The sequence below is a fragment of the Podarcis raffonei genome, chromosome 4 (genome assembly GCF_027172205.1).
Source record: "Podarcis raffonei isolate rPodRaf1 chromosome 4, rPodRaf1.pri, whole genome shotgun sequence".
Taxonomy (NCBI): domain Eukaryota; kingdom Metazoa; phylum Chordata; class Lepidosauria; order Squamata; family Lacertidae; genus Podarcis; species Podarcis raffonei.
Window position 1 is genome coordinate 10,502,699 of NC_070605.1, and position 25,009 is coordinate 10,527,707.

Genomic DNA, 25,009 nt, shown 5'->3' on the forward strand with positions numbered 1-25,009 from the left:
TGAATAAAACGACCTGGGCCGAGGGGTGGAGAGGAATTATTATTGGCACCTCCTCCCAGAGTCTTGCTGGTCAAGCCTTGTGTGTATTTTATTAATCAGAGTCCAATCCTTCCTTGCTTTGGGAATGCTACACTCCACGTGCTCACCCCCCCCAGTCTTCATCCAGACAAGCTAGAAGCATCGCCAGAGTCCGAGGACACATTCCAGTGAGACAAAAATATTAGACGATGGTGGGATGCAAGGCAAGTGGGAGATGTGCGCTGGGGCAGAGGACTTGTGTCTCAGAAGGGTGTGTGGCCTGGAGACAGTTCTGAAGACCAGGTAGATGGACCTTTGGCCCCTTAGCCTGAGATTTCCCACCCCTGTGATAGATGGGAGAGGAAATACAGGTGGTTTCTTAATTATAAGAATGATTGATGCACCTCCCATTCTAATCCAGAAAAAAGGGGGGTCCCAGGTGTCAACAGTTTGGGAAATGTGGGTAGTTCATGGCTGGGTTTCTCTTCACAGCTGGAGGATCCCCATATGAGGTGGTTTTTTTGGGGGGGCTGTTTCTCAGTAACTTGGTCACCAAGTGAGGACTTGCATGTATGTGGCTCCTCTGTTAGCTGAGGGGGCATCTATTTCGAGCACATTTTAAACCAGAACTGCATGAGAACTTGAAGGTCTTGGTGCTCGTGGGCAAGGACAGGGGCTCTATCCAAAGACCCGTTCATAGCTTTGCACTTTCCAAGCCTCACATCTGACCTGGAGTCCATTTTTGGTCCCAGCCAGCCTCCATCTCTCTGCCCCAAGAAAGACAATAGCACTGCCTGTCTGGCTGGACTTGACTGTTCCAGAGCGTTGACATGATTCCTTTGCAAACTGTTCTGTAAACATATGTCTTATGCTCAAATTATTTAAGGAGATCATGTGCTCTGTGCACCATTGCTCAGCAGCTCAAAAGATGAATGTACAATTTTAATTGAAAAATAAAGTAGATTTGTTCTGCATGTGTGAATGAGTCATTGCAGAGTAATCCCACAGACCAAGCTTTCATCTTCTCACCTCCCACGTTCTTCAGTGGGGTCCATTCACACCTTTGGATGTGAGTCGTCCAGTGGTGAGGGATGTAGGGATGGAAGCCCACCTCAGATGTAAGACCTATGCCTTAAAGTGTCGGCCAAACATGTGCCTGCGATAGCAGCAAAACACACCCACCCCGACGACAACCAGGGACAGAGCCAGGACGGCTGCCACCAAGATCAAGACGCTCATCTTCTTGAGGTCTTCCTTCTCGCAATCTTCTGGCCTGATGTCCCTGACCGCCATTTCTTCTTCGTAGCCAAAGCTCTTGGCGTACTGACATTTGGTGAGGTCCAAGTTGGGGATCTCCACAGTGGCCCTGTGGATCATTTGGGAGAGCCAAATGTTCCCGCAGCAACTGAGCGGGTTGCCCGCCAGGTACAAGTTCCGTAGGTTCTTCTCCAAAGTTGGGATCTTGCTAGCTTTGAGGTCGCTGAAGCTGTTGTTCTGCAGATCCAGGACTTCCAAGGCACAGCAGTTCTCAGACCAAGCAGGCAACCAGCTCAACCGGTTGTCTGACAAGTTGAGATATACGAGGTGTGGGAAAAGCGGGAAGTCAGTGCTCAGAGATTTCATGCCGTTCCCGTGCAAATCCATATATTTTAGAGACATCTCCAAGCCTGAGAAAGATTTGGGCTCTATGTGGAGTCCCCAGTTCAGAGAGAGGTCCAAGGCCACGAGTTGAGTCCTGTAGAAAGCATGCATGGGAATCCTCTTCAGCTTGTTGTCGGAAAGGTACAAGTGCTGAAGTTCAGGAAGGTCAACGAATGAGACGCAGCCGCGGTCCTCCCCAGCGAGCCTTTTCCTGGCTAACCCTGAATAGAAGCCACAAAGACAGAGGTTGTTGCTTCGGAGGTTCAGGAGCGAGAGGCGAGGGAGGTGGGCAAAGATGTCTGGTGGCAGTGCTTGGAGACGGTTGCCTTGGAGGAAGAGCTTCTGCAAGTTGACCAGGGTGCCGGAACCCCATTCCAGATGCTGCAAAGAGTTAGAACTGAGGTCGAGGATGGTCAGTGAGACCAGCTCGGCACTTGCCACGAAAGTCTGGAGGCAGTTTTTGCTGAGGTTGAGAACCTGAAGGGCAGACATGGAAGTAAAGAACTCGCTAGGGATGGTTTGGATCTCATTGTAGCTCAGGTCCAAATATAACAGTCCAGGCAGATGTGGAGAACTGGTGTTGTTCTTCTGAGCCTGGTCCTGAAGACCAAGGGATGTGTCCATCCAGCCGTAGTCACCATCATTGTCATCACGTGGAGATTCCACCATAACAAACTGCATTATGTTCTTGGATAAATTCAGGTAGGCCAGTTTGCTTGCCTGCGTGAGAAATGGGAACTGAAGCAGCTTATTCTCGCTCAAGTCCAGCCAAACCAGGTTGAACTCCTCCTCTGATTTGGTGGAATGGAAGGTCTCGATGCTGTTCCGGCTGAGATCGAGAACTCTCAGCTGTTTCAGGTTGAAGCCAGCAATACAGGTGAGGGAGTTCATAGAGAGGTTGAGCTTGGAGAGTTGTGACAGGATCTCAAAGGCTCCTTCTTCTATCTCCATGATCATATTGCTGTGAAGGTTCACTTCAACCAGGCCTGGAGACCCCTGGAACGTCCTCTGTGAAATTTCTATAATGCTGTTCTCCGCCAATGAAAGATGCCGAAGCGACGGAGCTTTGTGGATGAAATGTTCAGCCATCCCAGTGTAGAGTCTGTTGCGGGACAAGTCTAGCGTTCTGACTTGGGGGAGCGAGCCAAGCCACAGGTTGTGCTGAGCCAACTGGTAGAGCTGGTTGTCGGCCAAGTTGATCTCCTCCAAATTCCTCATATCTCTGAAGATTTCAGACTCGATGAAACCGATATAATTGGAACTTAAGTCTAGATGGCGGAGGGAGGTGTAAAAAGCCAGGGGACTTTCTGTGATGTTCAGGAGCTTGTTTTTGGAAAGGTCGATTTTACGTAAATTTGGGTGAAGCTCCGGAGGTATCTGGTGAAGATCTTTGCCGTGACAAAATGCCTCCATACTTCTCTACAGAAAAGGAGAAAGAGAGAGAGAGAGAGAGGGATGAGTTAGGATGACATTCACATTGCCTACAGCTCAGAGCCATCCAACGAAAATAAATGCTGGAAGATTAGGGGCATATAAAAGAAGGAACCTCATCACACTGCACAGAATTAAATTATGGGGACCATAATAAATAAATTCTATTTTTTTTATTAGGAATTGTAGGTACCGATATTCCAAAGGAGCAGAAAAGACATTTTATGTATGCAACAACAGCTGCATGGATGCTACTAGCCCAGAAATGGAAAGAAGATAAAGACCCTACCATAGAGAAATGGCAAATTAAGCTGTTGGACTACGCCGAAATGGCGAGACTGACTGGAAAGCTCAGAAACCAAGAAAACCAAAACTTCAATAAAGAAAGGGGAAAATTTATAATTTATCTTGGATAACACTTGTAATGTAGCAAATGCTATGGATAAAACGGAGAGACATAAAATATGGATTGTGAAATAATATGCAGTTGAAAAGGATAACAATAGGACCCGTGGAAGGGAAGGTGGGAAGTCGAGAGATCAGGAGAAATGTCTAAATAAGGATATGTATTTTTGTATTGTACTGTTATGAGTCTATATCTGTAAAACCAAATAAAAATTATTTCAAAAAAATATTATGGGGATCATAGACTTGTAGAGTTGAAAGGAACCCCAAGGGTCATTTAGTCCAACCAATGCAATTCAGGGATGTTTTGCCCATTGTGTGGCTCAAACCCACAACCCTCCGAGTCTCACACTCACCAACAGAGCTATCCCTCCATAGCGTGCATGCAGTAATGTCCTTGCAGGTGAAGTTGTGATGGCCACAGAGTTAGATGGCTTTAAAAGAGGATCAGACAAATTCATGGACACAGTGGTACCTTGGTTCTCAAACGCCTTGGTTCTCAAACGCCGAAAACCTGGAAGTGAGTGTTCCGCTTTTTGAATGCTTTTTGGAAGCTGAACATCCACTGTGGCTGTCGGCTATTGTTTCTGGGGCACCTGCACCAATCCCTTCTTGTCTGTATCTATCAGTGATAGGCAACCTAAGGCCCAGGGGCCGGATCTGGCCCAATTGCCTTCTCAATCTGGCCTGTGGACGGTCTGGGGATCAGCATGTTTTTACATGAGTAGAATGTGTCCTTTTATTTAAAATGCATCTCTGGGTTATTTGTGGGGCCTGCCTGGTGTTTTTACATGAGTAGAATGTGTCCTTTTATTTAAAATGCATCTCTGGGTTATTTGTGGGGCATAGGAAATTAAGGAAAGTTGAATGGTGTTGGATTGAAATTGAGTGGTTTCTAGCTGTAATGATATAAAGGAACATGGATGGAAAAAAAGGATTTGGAAAATAAGGTGATATTATAAGCTGTAATGCTTCAAGTTAAGGATTTGCTGAACAAATAATTTTAAATGGAATACAAGAAGGGGAGGTCTGAGGAGGTCTGAGAAATTTGTTATTGAAAAGTATGTTTTATGAACTATATGGTTTTTTTTAATCTTTTTGTTTGTTCTTTTTGTTTGTATAAAAAATTGGAAAATTTAATAAATATCTTTTAAAAAAAATATATTTGTGGGGCATAGGAATTCATTCACCCCCCCCAAAAAAATATAATATAGTCCGGCCCACCACATGGTCTGAGGGACAGCCCATGGCTGAAAAAGGTTGCATCTATCATTGGAGATTTTGCTGAGCACCCCTCCACACCCATCATAATTCCCAAACAAAGCCTGTATATCTCCTTCCACATTGGAGGGGGGGGGGCTCTCTCCTTTCACCACCCTCTCCTTTCCTGCCCAGACATTACTTTTGAACCCCGTCCAAGTTTCTCCAGATCTCTCTTCTGCTTTGCAAATATAATCTCCTTTCTTTCTTGGCTCCGTCACCACAGTCTATTCGAGGGTATTCCATATGGAATAAGAAAGAATGCCGAAGGAAAACAGGATGCGCGTCGTTCGCACGGGCTCCAGCCCTCGCAGGAACGGCCGAGGGAACTATTTGGGGGCTAGGCAATGCTTCGGACCACTCTGAGGGGCCCATCGTTTTTTCAACTTACTCATGTTCCTTTGATCAGCAGCTTTGTTCTAACACTTCCCAAGGGGGAAGCTTCCTTCAGGCTAAGACAGTTGTTGTTGTTTAGTCGTTTAGTCGTGTCCGACTCGTCATGACCCCATGGACCAGAGCACACCAGGCACTCCTGTCTTCCACTGCCTCCCGCAGTTTGGTCAAACTCATGCTGGTAGCTTCAAGAACTCTGTCCCACCATCTCATCCTCTGTCGTCCCCTTCTCCTTGTGCCCTCAATCTTTCCCAACATCAGGGTCTTTTCCAGGGAGTCTTCTCTTCTCATGAGGTGGCCAAAGTATTGGAGTCCCAGCTTCAGGATCTGTCCTTCCAGTGAGCACTCAGGGCTGATTTCCTTCAGAATGGAGAGGTTTGATCTTCTTGCAGTCCATGGGACTCTCAAGAGTCTCTTCCAGCACCATAATTCAAAAGCATCCATTCTTCGGCGATCAGCCTTCTTTATGGTCCAGCTCTCACTTCCATACATCACTACCGGGAAAACCATGGCTTTAACTATACAGACCTATGCTAACTATACTGACCTATGCTAAGACAGACCATCCACCAAATGAAGCTCAGTGTTGCCTGCACTGACTGACAGCACCTCTCCAGGGTTCCCAGCACCGAATCTCTCCCAGCCCTAGCTGAAGGGAACAAACCTGGGTTTTCTGCATGCAAAGCAGATGTTCTACCCACTAGGCTATGGAAGCAGGTAGCTGCTACTTAGGTTAAGCAATGGCAGGCCAGATGTACCAATGACCTGACTCAGTATAAAGCAGCTTCGTTGCTGAGCAGATAATTGAATCAATAATAATAATAATAATAATAATAATAATAATAATAATTTATTATTTATACCCCGCCCCTCTGGCTGGTCTTCCCCAGCCACTCTGGGCGGCTTCCAAAAAATAATAAAATACTATAATACATCAAACATTAAAAGCTTCCCTAAACAGGGCTGCCTTCAGATGTCTTCTAAAAGTCTGGTAGGTGTTGTTCTCTTTGACATCTGGTGGGAGGGCGTTCCACAGGGAGGGTGCCACTACCGAGAAGGCCCTCTGCCTGGTTCCCTGTAACTTGGCTTCTCGCAGTGAGGGAACAGCTAGAAGGCCCTCGGTGCTGGACCTCAGTGTCCAGGTAGAACGATGGAGGTGGAGACGCTCCTTCAGATATACTGGACCGAGGCCATTTAGGGCTTTAAAGGTCAGCACCAACACTTTGAATTGTGCTCGGAAACGTACTGGGAGCCAATGTAGGTCTTTCAAGACTGGTGTTATACGGTCTCGGCGGCCACTCCCAGTCACCAGTCTAGCTGCTGCATTCTGGATTAGTTGTAGTTTCCAGATCACCTTCAAAGGTAGCCCCACGTAGAGCGCATTGCAGTAGTCCAAGCGGGAGATAACCAGAGCATGCACCACTCTGGCGAGACAGTCCGCAGGCAGATAGGGTCTCAGCCTGCGTACCAGATGGAGCTGGTAAATCCTTCTTTCAGTCCACCTGCTGGTGGCCCCAGATTGCTCTAGGTCAGGGGTGGCCAACTCCCAAGAGACTGTGATCTACTCAAAACTGGCAGTGATCTACCCCCTTTTGGGGGGTTCAGGTCTAAGTTGTTGAGTTTTTTTCAGGGAGGAGGTAAAACGTTGAGCTTTTTTTAGGGGAGCCACAGTTGTTCAGCTTCTTTGGGGGAGCCAGTGATCTACCGCAGATGTCCAGTGATCTACCGGTAGATCACAATCTACCTGTTGGACATGCCTGCTCTAGGTGTCTTCATCCAGGACAACCTGGGGCTGTTTCCATCCATCTTGGGCAAAGCCTGGATCCCTCAAATATTCCGGAATCCTATAATTCCCGAGGAGAACTGAGTGAGAGTTCTTCAGAATGACTGTTCTCTGGGAAAACCCTCCCCAAAACATCTGCTGGTGCTTCAGCATGGACAAAATCAGACAGGCAGAACACTTTCGAAGGAGCTGAGCAACGTCCAGCTCACTCATGCCTGTGAGTAATGCAAGATGTGTACAACTGCAGATGAACAGGCCGGACGAAGCGCAGGCTACACCCAAATGTCACATTCCCCCAGAGGCTTGGCTCACTGACTCGGGAGACAGCTCACAGTTGTTTCCAAGCTAGAGCCCATTGGCACTGTGAAGGGATTACTCTTCCACAATTAAAGGTAAAGGTAAAGGGACCCCTGACCGTTAGGTCCAGTCATGACCGACTCTGGGGTTGCGGCGCTCAACTCGCTCTATTGGCCGAGGGAGCCGGCATACAGCTTCTGGGTCATGTGGCCAGCATGACTAAGCCACTTCTGGTGAACCAGAGCAGCACACGAAAACGCTGTTTACCTTCCCGCCAGAGCGGTACCTATTTATCTACTTGCACTTTGCCGTGCTTTCGAACTGCTAGGTGGGCAGGAGCTGGGACCAAGCAACGGGAGCTCACCCCGTCGTGGGTATTCGAACCGGTGACCTTCTGATCAGCAAGTCCTAGGCTCTGTGGTTTAACCCACAGCGCCACCCGCGTCCCTATCTTCCACAATTAACAGGGGTTAAAAGGGTGGTTCCACACTTAATAGAGCTTGTTAGGGACCAGCAGTGCCCTTCTCCTTGGCCCAAATCCTGTTGTAACATACATCCTATTCTGCTAAGGTCTCCAGCAATGTTAATTTAAAGTTTCCTGTTGGCAGGCTACCCCTGAATTAGTCCTCTTCCACCCTTGTGTATATGTGTGTTAATTATTCCAGTGGTACCTCGGGTTACATACGCTTCAGGTTACATACGCTTCAGGTTACAGATTCCGCTAACCCAGAAATAGTGCTTCAGGTTTTTTTGCTTGGGTTTTTTTTTGGGGGGGGATTTGATATCCCGCTTTATCACTACCCAAAGGAGTCTCAAAGCGGCTAACACTCTCCTTTCCCTTCCTCCCCCACAACAAACACTCTGTGAGGTGAGTGGGGCTGAGAGACTTCAGAGAAGTGTGACTGGCCCAAGGTCACCCAGCAGCTGCATGTGGAGGAGCGGAGACGCGAACCCGGTTCCCCAGAGTACGAGACTACCGCTCTTAACCACTACACCACACTGGCTCTCAGGTTAAGAACTTTGCTTAAGAACTTTAAGAAAACTTTTAAGAAAGGTTAAGAACTTTGCTTCAGGATGAGAACAGAAATCGTGCTCTGGTGGCGCGGCAGCTGCAGGAGTCCCCATTAGCTAAAGTGGTGCTTCAGGTTAAGAACAGTTTTAGGTTAAGTACGGATCTCCGGAACGAATTAAGTACTTAAACCGAGGTACTACTGTACTAGCCTCCAGCCATTCTTGTTAAAGTGTAATAGGAAGCAATCGAATGAATCTGAAAACAGGAAGATTTTGATTAAAGGTACAGTTGCTCTTTAAAAGCCCAGGCAGCTCAAACCTTGCGCACGCCAAAAATGCATTTTCAAGCTCCCCTCTGGGCAAATCAGATGTGCAAAAAACAAGGGAAGACAACCCAGCAAGCACTGGAACGCAACCATTTGGCAGCAATGCCGCATGGATACCCTTTCCAACAAGAACAAGCAAAAGATGGGATTTCCAGAGTTTGTGTACAACTAACTCTTCAAGCAGGGCTGGTTGAAGACGACTCCATGCACCCCTAAATTCCCTGATCAACTTGGGGCATAAATTCAACAGGAAATTCTTCCGAAGAAGCTTTGTGGAAAGGCACAGGAGAGCATGAGCATGATTTCTCCTTGCTTTATGTTACAGCTGGCTTTCTGGCTTGAAGACAAGACGGCTTAACGAAATTTGAATCTCCTGACCTCCCCACGTCCTCGCAGAGCATCCCAGTCAACAACGGCGGGAGAACGAGAGCTTTGCTCGGTCTTTGATTCGTTCCAGCGAAGAGACACTAGAATCGCTTGGCCAAGAACGAAGTATTAACAGGGCATAGCTGCCCTAAACCCTGGAGAGCAGCTGCCAGCCAGTGTAGCCTATAGGAACCTCGATGAATCCATGGTCTGAGTCCTTCAAAGACAGCTTCTTGAGACTGGATGCCTTTAGTTCAGTCTGGGAGACAGCGGCATACAGGAGGAAGGCAGCAAACTCAGGTGGCTACGGACAGGATTTGTAGAGCAGATTAGCACTGGGTTGGAGGAGACTCTTGAGAGTCCCATGGACTGCAAGAAGATCAAACCTCTCCATTCTGAAGGAAATCAGCCCTGAGTGCTCACTGGAAGGACAGATTCTGAAGCTGAGGCTCCAATACTTTGGCCACCTCATGAGAAGAGAAGACTCCCTGGAAAAGACCCTGATGTTGGGAAAGATGGAGGGCACAAGGAGAAGGGGACGACAGAGGACGAGATGGTTGGACAGTGTTCTCAAAGCTACCAGCATGAGTTTGACCAAACTGCGGGAGGCAGTGGAAGACAGGAGGGCCTGGCGTGCTCTGGTCCATGGGGTCACGAAGAGTCGGACACGACTAAACGACTAAACAACAAAGAGAGGGAGGACTTAGACTGGGTCCTAGTAACCCTTGACTTGGTCTCATTGTGGCAGTGGCCCAAAGGGCCACTATAAATGTGACAATGTGTACCCCCGTAAATCCTTGAGTGTGCTTCTAATAGATATGGAAGATTGGGAAAAAATATGGAATGAAAATCTGAAGTTTACGGCATGTATTACGTTAAAAGAAAATGTTATGAAAATGGTATACAGATGGTATATGACACCAGTTAAATTGGCAAAAATGTACAAAATCTGTAACAAATGTTGGAAATGTAAAGAGAAAGAGGGTACATTTATTCATATGTGGTGGGAGTGTAAGAAGGTGAAGGGGTTCTGGGAAATGATATATAATGAGTTAAAGAAAATGCTGAAATATAGCTTTGTAAAGAAACCAGAAACCTTCTTACTGGGAATAACTAAAAATGAAATAAATAAGAGAGACTGTAAACTCTTTCAGTACACAATAACAGCAGCGAGAATATTGATGGCCCAAAAATGGAAACAAGAAGAACTACCGACTTTGGAAGAATGGAGAACAAAACTAACTGACTATGCAGAACTGGATAAATTAACTGGAAAAATCAGACTTCAAAGAGACCAGAAGTTCCTAGAGGACTGGGGAAAATTTAGAGAATATTTGAAAACTGTATGTGAGGAACAAACAACGCTAGTGTGTTTTAAAGAAGCTTTGTGAAATAATAAGGAATATTGCAAGAATGTAAATGAGGATAGAAAAATTTTACTTAAAGGTGATATTATAATTAAGGAATGTGAAGATAGAAATTTATCTACGGATGATTGTCAGAGGAGTTGAGGGAGGTTCAATAGGTCAAAATAGGTGATTTGGAAAATTGTATGATTGGAGATATTATGGAAAAACTTAATAAAAAAATTATTAAAAAAAAAAGAGTGTGCTTCTAATAGAAAAGTAGCCTGTCACTTTATGAAACCGATGATTTTGCAAGTTGCTGCCCCCCCCCCAATTGGGGCAGAAATACTGCTAATATGTGAATCACAAAGATACAGCACAAAATAGAACAGGGGTCAGCAAGGTTGATCTTGCCTGGGCTGGATTGGTCCCGTGGAGATCCCTCCGTGGGCTGGATCGTGTGTGCGCATGAGTGTGCGCGCCCACGATTTTTGGCATCTGTGCATGCATAGATGTGATTTTCGGTGTCTGCACCTGCCCAGACGCAATTTTCTGCACCGTGGAAGCAAGTCGCTGCGCTGGTTTAGCGCAACGTGAGAGCGGGCAACTCAGTTCAGGGGCGCCGAAAATCGCATCTGTGCATGCGCAGACGCCAAAAATTGTGGCCGCTCATGCTCACGCACACAGAAGATCCATGGGCCTTAGGTTGCTGACCCCTGAGCTAGAACATAAGTTGCTACATGGTGCAAATGGCTCCACGTAACACAGGTTCCTAACATGCACACTAACACAATGTAACAGTCAAAACAAAATTTTTTTTTCCTTCCAGTAGCACCTTAAAGACCAACTAAGTTAGTTCTTGGTATGAGCTTTCGTGTGCATGCACACTTCTTCAGATACACAGTGTGCATGCACATGAAAGCTCATACCAAGAACTAACTTAGTTGGTCTTTAAGGTGCTACTGGAAGGGGAAAAAAATTTTGTTTTGACTATGGCAGACCAACACGGCTACCTTTCTGTAACTGGAACAATGTAACAGAACACAGTGGGAATCAGAACTTAATCAGCAGAAATTGCCACTGCTTATTGCGCATGTGTATTAAACAGAGGGACGTGGGTGGCGCTGTGGGTTAAACCACAGAGCCTAGGACTTGCCGATCAGAAGGTCAGCAGTTCGAATCCCCGCGACGGGGTGAGCTGCCGTTGCTCGGTCCCTGCTCCTGCCAACCTAGCAGTTCGAAAGCACGTCAAAGTGTAAATAGATAAATAGGTACCGCTCTGGCAGGAAGATAAATGGCATTTCTGGTTTGCCAGAAGTGGCTTAGTTATGCTGGCCACATAACCCAGAAGCTGTACGCTGGCTCCCTCGGCCACTAAAGCGAGATGAACGCCGCAACCCCAGAGTCGGCCATGACTGGACCTAATGGTCAGGGGTCCCTTTACCTTTACCTATTAAACATGGAATGAGGTAATGATGATGTGTATGATTGGTGGAAATGCTTTGTTTGCAATTTTATAAATACCACTGCCTGGACCACTGGGCGGGGTTGCAATTTTGCAGAACGATCCGACTGTGACCTATTGCTTTGCAATAAACAATGTTGGGCTCCTAACTCCTCGTGTTTCTGAGTTTTGTTGGCGTAGACTCAGGAGATAAGCTATTTTCTGGCTTACAACAAGATGACCGGTGTAAGTTAAGCTGGCAAAAAGGAGCATGCAACTCAAACGCTACTTTAAAGGTGTGTTTTTCCTCTGCCAGGCTACAGCCCTCCCAATTCGCTGTCATCTGCAAATTGGATGAGCACCCCCTCAATTCCTTCATCCAAGTTGTTTATGAAGAACAGGATGATGAGGAACCATCCGTGAGTCCTCTTGGGGTTCGGTCGGTCAACCAGCTACAAATCCACCTGACAATGACCTCTTTCAACCCCCATTTTGCCAGCTTCCTTGAGAGAATATCATGGGGGGTTTTGTCAAAAGCCTTACTGAAATCAAAACATTACACCAGCTTCTTGCAGGATTTGCCCTGCTTGGGTTCGAACCCTTTGCCAAAGTTCTTACAATTTCACAGGGCGACCGTTCCATCGCTGAGAAGGTTGAGACGTCTCCGTTCAGCGCTGCGAGGAAGAGAAAGAGGTAGAATTTCATGGCTCTGTAGAGTGGGAGAAAAAGGGAGTACAAGTTAGAGACCAAACCAGTTGTTTAAGGCAGGGGTTGGAAGAAACGGGTTTTTGAAAGCTGTGATAGGCATCATGAAGAACAAATAGTGGCTACGGATGGGGAAATCGGTCAATTTCAGTTTCTCATTTCCCCAATCTTAAATTCAGTTCTCCACATTTTCATATTGGCTCTAGCCATTTGGTTTTTGCCTACCCCTTAGCAAATCGTCACAATTTGTAAGGTGGTGGTTAGGCATTGGCTCAGTTGGATTGTGGGGAGGGGAGGTGCGGCCATCACCTGCCCCTGCAGGAACTGGGTATTCCGTTAAAGGAATCTGGGGGTCCTGGATCTTGTCGGAAGTCCGCTTGAGGGGCTAGGGCCATGCCAGGACCACAGGAACACCGGGGTGAGCTGGTTGGTCCTCATCGACCTAGCTCCCTCGTTTGGTTTACCCCATTTGACGATCATCCTGAGAGGTGGAGCCAGTTATAGTGGGGAGTCAATGATTGTATTTCAATAAAGTTGTGGCCAAAATTGTTGCCCAAAAATTTAAACTAATATAAGTTTCCGTGTGTATTTATTTTGGGGGTGGGTCTTGGGGCCTCGAGGCGCAACTGAATGCACACATTTCTATGCCACTTTGTCTAATATGTGCATCTTTGCAAAGAAACTTCCTCCCAAATAATGCAATTTTTCTATGCTATGTCAGCTATGATTTTATGCCTTTTAGCACATGGCACTTGGCTGGAGAACTGTACTGAGAAATTCAGAGAATTTCGAATTTCAATGCCTCACCATGTTTCAGTTTGCATATTGTTTCTGCAAGTGCAACCTAGGTAGCTTTGCTTTAAAATTTGAGTTACTTTGAGTGTCTATTCCATCCCTTCCTGTGGCAGAGGATTGGCAAGGATGCCAAATTAATGCCTGCTTTGGACCCTATGCTTTTTTGTTTGTTTGTTTGTTTTCCTTTTTATTTTTTTTAAATACTAAATTTTTATTATTAAAATAATTCAACATTAATACGTACATGTTACGAATATACAAACATACATTTCATACAATCCTTAAAAATATTCATACATACCCACACTCAATCCCACACATACCGTATTTTTCGCTCTATAGGACGCACTTTTTCCCCTCCAAAAATGAAGGGGAAATGTGTGTGCGTCCTATGGAGCGAATGCAGGCTCCCTGGCTTCAGCGATAGCAAGGCAAAGCCTCCGAAGCCTGCGCTCCGGAGGCTTTGCGTTGCTTCCGCTGAAGCCAGGAGAGTCTGCTCTTTGAGGCTGGCGGTGGGGAAAGGAGCGCTTCCCCCATCGCCAGCCCCAGAGGATGGGGGGCAGCAGGAAGGCGTGCGACGCCTTCCCGCTACTCTCCAACCCGGGTTGGAGGCTGGCGGTGGGGAAAGCAGCGCTTCCCCCATCGCCAGCCCCAGAGGATGGGGGGCAGCGGGAAGGCAGCGACGCCTTCCCGCTACTCTCCAACCCGGGTTTGAGGCTGGCGGTGGGGAAAGCAGCGCTTCCCCCATCGCCAGCCCCAGAGATTGGGGGGCAGCGGGAAGGCAGCGATGCCTTCCCGCTACTCTCCAACCCGGGTTTGAGGCTGGCGGTGGGGAAAGCAGCGCTTCCCCCATCGCCAGCCCCAGAGATTGGGGGGCAGCGGGAAGGCAGCGATGCCTTCCCGCTACTCTCCAACCCGGGTTGGAGGCTGGCGGTGGGGAAAGCAGCGCTTCCCCCATCGCCAGCCCCAGAGATTGGGGGGCAGCGGGAAGGCAGCGATGCCTTCCCGCTACTCTCCAACCCGGGTTGGAGGCTGGCGGTGGGGAAAGCAGCGCTTCCCCCATCGCCAGCCCCAGAGATTGGGGGGCAGCGGGAAGGCAGCGATGCCTTCCCGCTACTCTCCAACCCGGGTTGGAGGCTGGCGGTGGGGAAAGCAGCGCTTCCCCCATCGCCAGCCCCAGAGATTGGGGGGCAGCGGGAAGGCAGCGATGCCTTCCCGCTACTCTCCAACCCGGCTTCGAGGCTGGCGGTGGGGAAAAAAGCGCTTCCCCCATCGCCAGCCCCAGAGATTGGGGGGCAGCGGGAAGGCGTGCGACGCCTTCCCGCTACTCTCCAACCCTCCTGTGGGCTTTTGGGGGAGATGGGGGAATTCCCCCACCTCCCGCAAAAGCAGGCAAAAGCCAGGCGCTCTTTAAAGGGGCTGCACGGCTTTGCTGGCTTTTCTAGGAATTCCCCCACCTCCTAGAAAAGCCCGCAGGAGCCGCGCACCCTTTAAAGAGCGAGCGGCTCTTGGGGGCTTTTCCCCAAGGAGGGAGAAGGGACTGACTGGCCGAGTCAGTCCCTTCTCCCTCCTGCGGGCTTTTGCGGGAGATGGGGGAATTCCCCCACCTCCCGCAAAAGCAGGCAAAAGCCGTGCGCTCTTTAAAGGGGCTGCACGGCTTTGCTGGCTTTTCTAGGAATTCCCCCACCTCCTAGAAAAGCCCGCAGGAGCCGCACAGCCTTTAAAGAGCGAGCGGTTCTTGGGGGCTTTTCCCCAAGGAGGGAGAAGGGACTGACGGGCCGTTTCAGTCCCTTCTCCCTCCTGGTCGAAAAGCCCGCAGGAGTCACGCGGGGCTCCTGTGGGCTTTTGCGGGAGGTGGGGGAATTCTGCCACCTCCCGCAAAAGCAGGGAGAAGGTCTTGGAGTAGCGCACAGGCTGCGTGCAGCCTGTCCACTGCTCCCAGAGCTGGGGGGGGGGGAATCATATTTTTTCCTTGATTTCCCCCCCCCTGAAAACTACGTGCGTCCTATGGTCCGGTGCGTCCAATCGTGCGAAAAATACGGTACTTCCTTTTCCCACCACCACCCCTCACCCCGCCCTTGTGATAAACTTCCAATCTACTCAATTGCAATTTCTTCCCACTTCTATTACTTTCTTTCACACACTTTTAAACCAATTTTCTGCTTCTTTTTCTGTTACACATTGTTATCCATCTTATTTAGTATTTCAGTATTTATAACGGAACTTGTTTATTGTAATAGGAGTTCTGATTTTTCAATATAATTTTGCAAGTATCCTTTAAACACCTTCCAGTCCTTGTCTATCTTCTCTTTCGAGTTTGTTTGTTTTCCAGTGTGTTTCTTATCAATCAAAAATTAGGTGTAGCATGAACTTTTTTTTTATTCTGATATACGATATCTTTATTGTCATTGTCCCATGCAGAACAATGAAATTGAAAAACTACATAAAACATTCAAAAACCCCTAAAAACTCTGAAACCCCATTTTAAAATACACTGTACTATAGAGACCTCTTATGCTGCGTTTAGAACCAGAATTGCATTTGCGTAGAAACAGTTTCTCAGGCGGCTAGTCCTGGCCGTTATAACCCTGTACCTTCTTCCAGAAGGCAGAAGCTGAAAGAGATCATTTCTGGAGTGCGCACTATCCTGCACTATCTCTGCTGCTTTCTTATGGCACCTGGCAGCATAGATTTGATCTAAGTTGGGAAGAGTGCGCCCAATTATTCTCTCCACAGTCTTTACAACCCTGGACAGCATTGTTTTTCCCCTGGCCGTGCAGCTCCCAAACCACACACACAGACCATAAGTTAATACGCTCTCCACAGTGCAACGTTAAAATGCCATCAACAGGTCCTTTGAGAGATTGTTTTTCTGGAGGATTCTCAGAAAATATAACCTCTGCTGTGCTCTCTTCATCAGGTCTTTGCTGTTTTCTCCCCAGGTTAGGTCATCTCTCAACTCCATTCCCAGAAATCGAAACACCGAGACCTGTTCCACGCACTTCCCCTCAATAATAAGTGTGCCCCAGAGAAAAAAGTTTGAGAACCACCACTCTAGACCTAGCAATGGGGTCCCCAGTGCTGGCTAAGGGGTGGCAGCGGTGGTGGAGCCTGGCTGTTTGGGGTAAGTTTGGGGCAAGTGGTCTGGCTTAAAAAAAAAGAAATACTATTTTCCTGGTCAGCTGACTTTTCTCTTGGAGAATGGTTGACTTATCAGCCATAGGTTTTATCAGACGGGATCAGTCAGCATGGGTATTTACTTTAGGTTTTTCTGCGTCTGCTTGAAAATCCCCAAATATCTTTTCAAACCAACCCAAAGAGTGAATGGTATAAACCTCAAAGGATTGGAGTGGGTGGGGATTGCTGTAAAATCACTCAGCATAAAGATTGGAGATAGACTTTTACGGGAAGTTGTGATATGACGGAGCCCTTGTTGCTCAAAGTCCTTATACACTCATTATTTTTTCCTGTCTCACTGTCGTATCCAGTAAAACAGGCTTTCTAGGTCCCCCCCGTTCAAGATCCTTCAAAACGGTGAGTTAAAATAACTCAGCGTGTCCATGATGTGCAACGGTGATTGTCAAGTTTCAATTTCTCTCGTTTTCTTATTTTTTCAGTTCTCCACATTTTCGTATCAGTTTGCAAATAATTTTCTTTTTTTTTATTATTCTTATTGCATTTGTATCCCACCTTTATCTCTAAGGAGCTTAAAGTGGCAAACATGGTTTCCCTCCTATTGATTTAATTCCCGCAACAACCCTGTGAGGTAGGTCACGCAGAGAGGCAGTGACTGGCCCAAGCTCACCCAGCGAACATCATAGCTGAGAGGGGATTTGAACCCTGGGCCTCCTGGGTCATAGTCTGATACTCTAACCACTAGACCACACTGTCTTAACGGCTCGTGAATAGTCATCAAAATTTTAGAATGACCTAACAAACATACAATACATATGTTTCAATCATCATCATCATCATCATCATCATCATCATCATCCTCTCCAGCCGAAGCCGGGCTCAGAGCGGCTAACAACAATAAAAGTAACACAGCATTCTAAAATCAATTCATTTTAAAATCAATTCAGAATCAAATTAATGGCAACCATTGGGCTAGAGTTCTGTGAGGATTACCAAAGGAGGGGGTCAGGCTGTGCCTTGGCCAAAGGCCTGGCGGAACAGCTCCATCTTGCAGGCCCTGCGGAAAGATGTCAAGTCCCGCAGGGCCCTAGTCTCTTGTGACAGAGCGTTCCACCAGATCGGGGCCACGGCCGAAAAAGCCCTGGCTCTGGTTGAGGCCAGCCTAACCTCCCTGTGGCCTGGGACCTCTAAGGTGTTTTTATTTCAAGACTGTAAGGTCCTCCGTGGGACATACCAGGAGAGGCGGTCCCATAGGTACGAGGGTCCTAGGCCGTATAGGGCTTTAAAGGTTAAAACCAGCACCTTAAACCTGATCCTGTACTCCACTGGGAGCCAGTGCAGCTGGTATAGCATTGGGTGAATGTGATCCCGCGTCAAGGAACCCGTAAGGAGCTTCGCCGCGGCATTCTGCACCAGCTGGAGTTTCTGGGTCAGTCTCAAGGGCAGCTCCATGTAGAGTGTATATTTGCAAAGCAACCTTCCTGAACCCATAGCGTTTTTCCCATAGCACCTGAATGTGCATTTTACCCTAGCAAATGCATTTTGGTACGCATGACTTGGCTGGAGCGCTGCATTGCAAAATTTGGAGAAGTGCAAATTTCAAAGGATAGCTTTTGTTCTCGGACTGTTTCAGGAAGTGAATACGAGGTAAGTTTGCCTTTAAATGTGAACTGAACTGAATTCCCCCCCCCCAATCCCTAGTGGTGACTTTTAATTAAAAATAACAATAAGAAAGCCTTATGCGGATCAGTTGAGGGAGCTGGATGTGTTTAGCCTGGAAAAGAAGAGGCTGAAGAGAGATTTGATAGCTGTCTTCAAATGTCTCAAGGGCCGTCACACGGAAGATGGAGCAAACTTGTTTTCTCCTGCTCTGGAGGGCAGGATCTGAACGACAGGATGAACTTTCCTAATGTATGAACTGTTTGATAGGGGAACAGATTTCCTCAGGAGGTGATGGGCTCTCTTTCCTTGGAGGTTTCTAAGCAGAGGTTGGATGGACATCAGTCATGGTTGCTTAAGCTGAGATTCCTGAATTGCAGGGTTGTCTGAAGGTGGTTGGAGGATGGATGGCAGCTAAGAGATTGAGGTTGAATCCTGACAAGACAGAAGTACTGTTTTTGGGGGATAGGAGGCGGGCAAGTGTGGAAGACTCCCTGGTCCTGAATGGGGTAACTGTGCCCCTGAAGGACCAGGTGTGCAGCCTGGGAGTCATTCTGGACTCACAGCTGTCCGTGAAGGCGCAGGTCAATTCTGTGTCCAGGGCAGCTGTTTATCAGCTCCATCTGGTACACAGACTGAGACCCTACCTGCCCACGGACTGTCTCACCAGAGTGGTGCATGCTCTGGTTATCTCCCGCTTGGGCTACTGCAATGCGCTCTATGTGGGGCTACCTTTGAAGGTGACCCAGAAACTACAATCAATCCAGAATGCAGCAGCTAGACTGGTGACTGGGAGCGGCCGCCGGGACCATATAACACCGGTCTTGAAAGACCTACACTGGCTCCCAGTACGTTTCCAAGCACAATTCAAAGTGCTGGTGCTCACCTTTAAAGCCCTAAATGGCCTCGGCCCAGTAGACCTGAAGGAGCTTCTCCACCCCCATCGTTCTACCCGGACACTGAGGTCCAGCGCCGAGGGCCTTCTGGAGGTTCCCTCCCTGCAAGAAGCCAAGTTACAGGGAACCAGGCAGAGGGCCTTCTCGGTAGTGGCGCCCACCCTGTTGAACGCCCTCCCACCAGATGTCAAAGAGAAAAATAACTACCAACATTTTAGAGGACATCTAAAGGCAGCCCTGTTTAGGGAAGCTTTTAATGTTTAATACGTTATTGTATTTTAGTGTTTTTTTGGAAGCCGTTCAGAGTGGCTGGGGGGACCCAGCCAGATGGGCGGGGTATAAATAAATTGTTGTTGTTGTTGTTGTTGGGCTTGATGACATTTCCAACTCTATAATTTTATGATTCTGTGCTGGCCTGGTTGCAGCCAGTTCCTGGATGGGAGGCCTAAGTAGCCTTCATCTACTGCCTTGAATGGTCCCAGGTCCAATTTCTGGTATCTTCAGGTAGGTCTAGGAGAGACCTTTGCCTAAACCCTCGGAGATACGCAAGCATTCTGTGATAGATAAAAACACTGAGCCGTATTGGCCAACTGCCAGACTCAGTAGAAGACAGCTTCTTCCTATGTTCCTCTGCAATAAATAAAATAAGCCATGCGCCAGCTTGAGGTCGTAAATGTGTCAAACAGTCGCGTTGTAACGGCTGTTGCCTGGAGGACAGCAAAGACCACATTTACCATCCATACTCCAAACAGGAAATAGCTGTGGTAGCCCACAGAACAACAGCAAATGGGACACTTCGGTCAAGAATCAACCAAAAAGGGAGGCCGCCTAGGGGTGACACGAAGAAACCAAGTGATGCCACTATCAACTATTTCATGGAGTGACCCCCATCTTCCTATTAGAAATGGTTCCTCCCATCGACCCTTCTGCCCATCTTCCCAGAGCCATTCATAGAATCAGGGTTCCTCAACTCCAGCTCTCTGTGTTGCAGGAATCTCAGCTAAAGTATCCATTCCTTGAGGGCTGCATCAAATGCCTTGTTTACAATGCAACTCCATACTTGTCTAAAGGTAAAGGGACCCCTGACCATTAGGTCCAGTTGTGACCGACTCTGGGGTTGTGGTGCTCATCTCGCTTTATTGGCCGAGGGAGCCGGCGTACAGCTTCCGGGTCATGTGGCCAGCATGACTAAACCGCTTCTGGCAAACCAGAGTGGCGCACGGAAATGCTGTTTACCTTCCCACCAGAGCGGTACCTATTTATCTACTTGCACTTTGACGTGCTTTCGAACTGCTAGGTTGGCAGGAGCAGGGACCGAGCAATGGGAGCTCACCCTGTCGCGGGGGTTCGAACCACCAATCTTCTGATCAGCAAGTCCTAGGCTCTGTGGTTTGGACCACAGCGCCACCCGTGTCCCATCCATATTTGTCTACTCAGGGGTAAAAAAACACACAATAACCATAGACTTGAATGGGATTGATTCCATGTCAATATGTTTAGGATTGCAGCCTTCATGAAATATCTGCCTGTGTTTATATATTTTGTGAACGATGAAAGCCAAGTCGGCAGCTGAAAGCTCACGTCTTCTTCGCATGTGAGATGTTTCAGGAGCACACCTGAAGTCCATGAGATGTTTGGAACATAGAATCATAGAAATTGCAGAGTTGGAATGGCAAACACTTCTTTGCAAACACACACACACACACATTGCATTGGTTCATAAGAACATAAGAAGTAAAAGGCGAAAGTTTTATACGATGTGAAGAGAAACCAGAGTGTGGTCATGTAAGGTGATAAAAGCTTTCTGGGAGATGACATATACAGTGGTACCTTGGTTCTCAGACTTAATCCGATCCGGAAGTCCGTTCCAAAACCAAAGCGTTCCAAAACCAAGCCGCGCTTTCCCATAGAAAGTAATGCAAAATTGATTGATCCATTCCAGACTTTTAAAAACAACCCTGAAAACAGCAATTTGACATGGCATTTACTCTCTAACAAGACCATCGATCCATAAAATGAAAGCAATAAACAATATACTGCAGTCACACAATCAATCAATCAATCAATCAATCAATCAGTAGCTGAACTGGGTTCCACATAGTCACAAAAACAAAACAAAACAAAAAGAGCCACAAAAACAAAAACACAAAATAAATAGCAAAAACAGACAGACCTCAGTGTAGCACTCAAAATGGAAGTGTAGCACTCAAATTGGAAGTTACGGAAAGGTAACACTCAAAATGGAGCAAGTTTGGCTTCCGAAAAACGTTTGCAAATCGGAACACTTAATTCCGGCTTTGCAGTGTTTGGGTTCCAAGTTGTTTGAGTACCAAGGCATTTGAAGACCAAGGTACCACTGTAATTAAATGAAAAAAAATGTTTTAAATAACTTTTGTTAAAAAACCAGAAGCTTTTCTATTAGGAATTATAGGTACCGACATTCCAAAGGAGCAGAAAAGACTTGTTATGTATGCGACAACAGCCGCACGGATGCTACTAGCCCAGAGATGGAAAGAAGAAATATTCCCCCAGGTGATCGACGTGATCTTGCAGCGCTATACGATGGCAGGGGAATCTTTCAGGTAACCTGGTCCTGAGTCGTTAATCGCAAGACCTTGAGCATATCTAGGGATGCCATAAGTCCAGAATTTCCTGGAAATAGCCAGGATTCATCCTTGAAAAATGGATAGAATATTCATATTTGTGTCCGGGTTTTCACTTCTTGAAATATGGCAACCCTAGCATATCCCAGTAGCTATTTGGCAGCCAGTGACGTTCTTCCAACACAGGCGTGATATTTGCCCATCCAAGTTCTCCATTCAGCAACTTGGCTGCAGCATCCGGACCAAACCCCAGGGGAAGCCCCACACAGAGCACTTTACAGCAGTCTAATCACAAGGCTGGATGAATCACAGTGTAAAACAGCCATCAGCATGAATAACCCTACCCTTCCCTAAGAGCCGAGCTGAGTCGTCCTAACCATGACATCACCCTTGTTTAGTCCATCCTCCATCACATTTGTAAAAAGTACAGGATGAGACCCGGCCGAGTTGAACAACCCTGATAGTGCAATTTCGTGCATGTTTACTCAGAAGTAGGGATGGGGAAGAAATTCAGTTCAGTTCACCTTTTAGCCTACCTAATTTGTACTTAACAAAGGAAGCACCACACAAATATCCCTCAAAATTCTCATTTCTCTGAATTTTTCAGCATGGTTCTCCAACCCCCAAAAATTGTCTCCCCAAAAAAGTGTGTGTTAGGGGAAAGAGTCCATGAAAATGAATGTATTGGTGAAAGTAACGTACAAAAATGTCATCTTATGTTGTTTTATATTAGGAGTAAAGGTAAAGGTAAAGGTACACCTGCCCATACGGGCCAGTCGTGTCCGACTCTAGGGTTGTGCGCCCATCTCATTTAAGAGGCTGGGGGCCAGCGCTGTCCGGAGACACTTCCGGGTCACGTGGCCAGCGTGACAAAGCTGCTCTGGTGAGCCAGCACCAGTGCAGCACACGGAAATGCCGTTTACCTTCCCGCTATAAAGCGGTACCTATTTATCTACTTTCACTTAGGGGTGCTTTCGAACTGCTAGGTGGGCAGGAGCTGGGACCGAAAGACGGGAGCTCACCCCGTTGCGGGGATTTGAACCACCGACCATACGATCGGCAAGTCCTAGGCACTGAGGTTTTACCCACAGCGCCACCCGCGTCCCTTTATATTAGGAGAGATGTACGTTAAATTCGCCTGAAAATTTTTGTGAGTTTTTTATGTTTCATTCGCAGACTGATGTAGAAATGTGGAAGAATCCTCAAAAGCAAGTCTCCCTGCTTTCAGTGGAGCTTACTCCCAGGTAAACGCATGCATAGGATCGCAGCCCTGACCCTCTTGATTTCAGCAGGCAAGACAATACAGCCATCAGCGTGTTTACTCCAAAGTCAGTTCCTTTGAGCCAAATGGGATTTTCTTTCTAGGAACTGTGCATGAGAGCGCAGCTTTCAGCCAATGTTCAGCTGCCCTACGGTGGGAAATTAATCGGTTGGCAAACCGCTGCCCTTTGCTTAGCATAGCTGTCAACTTTTTCCTTTTCTTGCGAGGAATCCTATTCGGAATAAGGGAATTTCCCTTTAAAAAAGGGAAAAGTTGACAGCTATGTTTCTTAGACGGTGCCCCAGAGTTTTATTTTATTTTTCCTGCTCTTGAACGAAAAACAGAAAGGGAGCAACAGATGTTTCTCTTACGCCGTGTTCTGTAAGAGTACCCAGAACAAGTCAGAAAATTCCCAGGAGTTCCCTCCATCAGAGAGACGTCTGTGCTGATTCCCCTTCCCGTTTGATCCTATTCAAATAAATCCTCTCCCATACTCACCTAGTGTTGTGGCAAAAGTGGCTGCGGTCAAGTCCTCCGTCTCAGCTCTTCGCCAGAGGTGCTCAGCCAGTGAACTGCTGGCGCTCCTGACGGGGGGGTCTCGCCGTCCTGCGGCATTCAAGCGGACTGAGGCTCTCAGAAAGCCAAGAGGAAAGTTAAGTCACTGGAGGAGGGGTGGGAGAAGAGAGAGAGAGAGCTCAAGAATGAAGAAACTCCTCACAGATCAGCCTGCAATAGATTGGATTCCTTTGCACTCGTCCTCCGAAGCTCCTTCAAAGCATGTGAGCTTTGCTGTAATGATTTCGAAGCATGTGTCTCTCTCTCTGTGTGTGCGTTCCTCCAGTGCTCTTTATGTTCCGAATGCTCACATTTTTACAGCGGCCAGTTTCCTGGAGCGTCTCGCGTGGGTGAGGACTTCTCCTCTCACATTGACACAGGCAAACAATCCTAAGAATGCCAGCTGAAATTCCCTGTTTGCAGATGTGCGTCCCGAGCAAAACGTCGCCGCTTGGAGGTCGCAGAGATTGCTCGCCTGAGATACAGATGTGTGCAGCTGTGGGTGTCTGGGTCAAATCATGTTCATCTTAAAGCGCGGTTGGGGGGGTCAGGGGTTCAGGGAGAAGGAACAGCAGCCCCGCCATGCAATAGACCCAAAGCATATGGTCCAAAGGGGGATGTGAATTGGCGATAATTCGTGCCTTCGCCCACGCAGCGTGGAAAGAAAGGGAATCTAACGCTGCAGCATTTGTGTTTGGAATTTTTTGGGGTGTGTGTTATTCAAAACTAGCTCCACAAGCGTAACAGTTTAGTCTGTAGTAGCAAAACAAAAAACAAAAAAAGGCAGTTCTAAACTGTCACTGTTTTCAAGAGGGATTCGAACACGAAACCTTCAGATTGCATGATGAGAACTGAGTTGGAGGTTTTGTGTAACAAACGGGCTCTCCGCCCCCAACCCCAACCCCCCCTCAAAGATCTGGCTTTTTGCATGAAGGGAAGTTTGCAAAAACTCCACTAGATAAGTGTCGGATAGCAGTTGCTCGATGCAAGTGATGTTAATCTATGGAACTCTCTGCCACTGGGGGCAATGCTGGCCATCAGCTGGGATGTCTTTAAAAGAGGCTCTGCCCTGCCGCCATACTTAAAAGCAGCAATGCTTCTGAATGCCAGTTACTGGAAACCACAGAAGGGGAGAGGGCTTTTGTGCCCGGTTTCTGCTTGTGGGTTTCACGCAGACATCTGGTTGGCCTCTACGAGAACAGGGTGCTGGGCTGCATGGGCCATTGGCCTGATTCAGCAGACTGCTCTTATGCTCTTACGAGATGCTCTACCACTGAGCATGGACCTCCCGCAATGCGCTAAGGGGTTGTTTTTTTTTTACTTTTATTTTTTTACCAACCACCAAAACACAAACAGTGAAAACCCCCCCCCAGGCGGCTGATACATTGCGTATACAATATTCAATAATATACATATTCAATAATATTCAATAATAACATATTCAAATTAACCATATGTACACTTCTATATGGTGGTACCTCGGGTTAAGTACTTAATTCATTCCAGAGGTCCGTACTTAACATGAAACTGTTCTTAACCTGAAGCACCACTTCACCTGAACTTAACTGTTCTTAACCTGAAGCACCACTTTAGCTAATGGGGCCTCCTGCTGCTGCCGTGCCACCGGAGCACGATTTCTGTTCTCATCCTGAAGCAAAGTTCTTAACCTGAAGCACTCT

At 47.3% G+C, this 25,009-nt stretch overlaps 1 protein-coding gene across 2 annotated transcripts in view; it reads right to left on the reverse strand.

Moving 5' to 3' along the window:
* Positions 1-931: 931 nt before the first annotated feature.
* Positions 932-25,009, reverse strand: part of LRRC32 (leucine rich repeat containing 32) — a 159,450-nt gene continuing 135,372 nt past the window's right edge. Inside the window, exons 1-3 of one of the 2 annotated variants that reach the window (XM_053385438.1) lie at positions 23,274-23,801; positions 12,340-12,430; positions 932-3,078 (exon numbers count right to left, since the gene is read on the reverse strand). In XM_053385438.1, coding sequence (XP_053241413.1) covers positions 1,144-3,078; positions 12,340-12,426 — 2,022 coding nt within the window. In that variant the 5' untranslated portion in view covers positions 12,427-12,430; positions 23,274-23,801 and the 3' untranslated portion in view covers positions 932-1,143. Of the gene's footprint in view, positions 3,079-12,339; positions 12,431-23,273; positions 23,802-25,009 lie in introns of those variants that run through there. The other variant, XM_053385439.1, reaches the window with a different exon arrangement.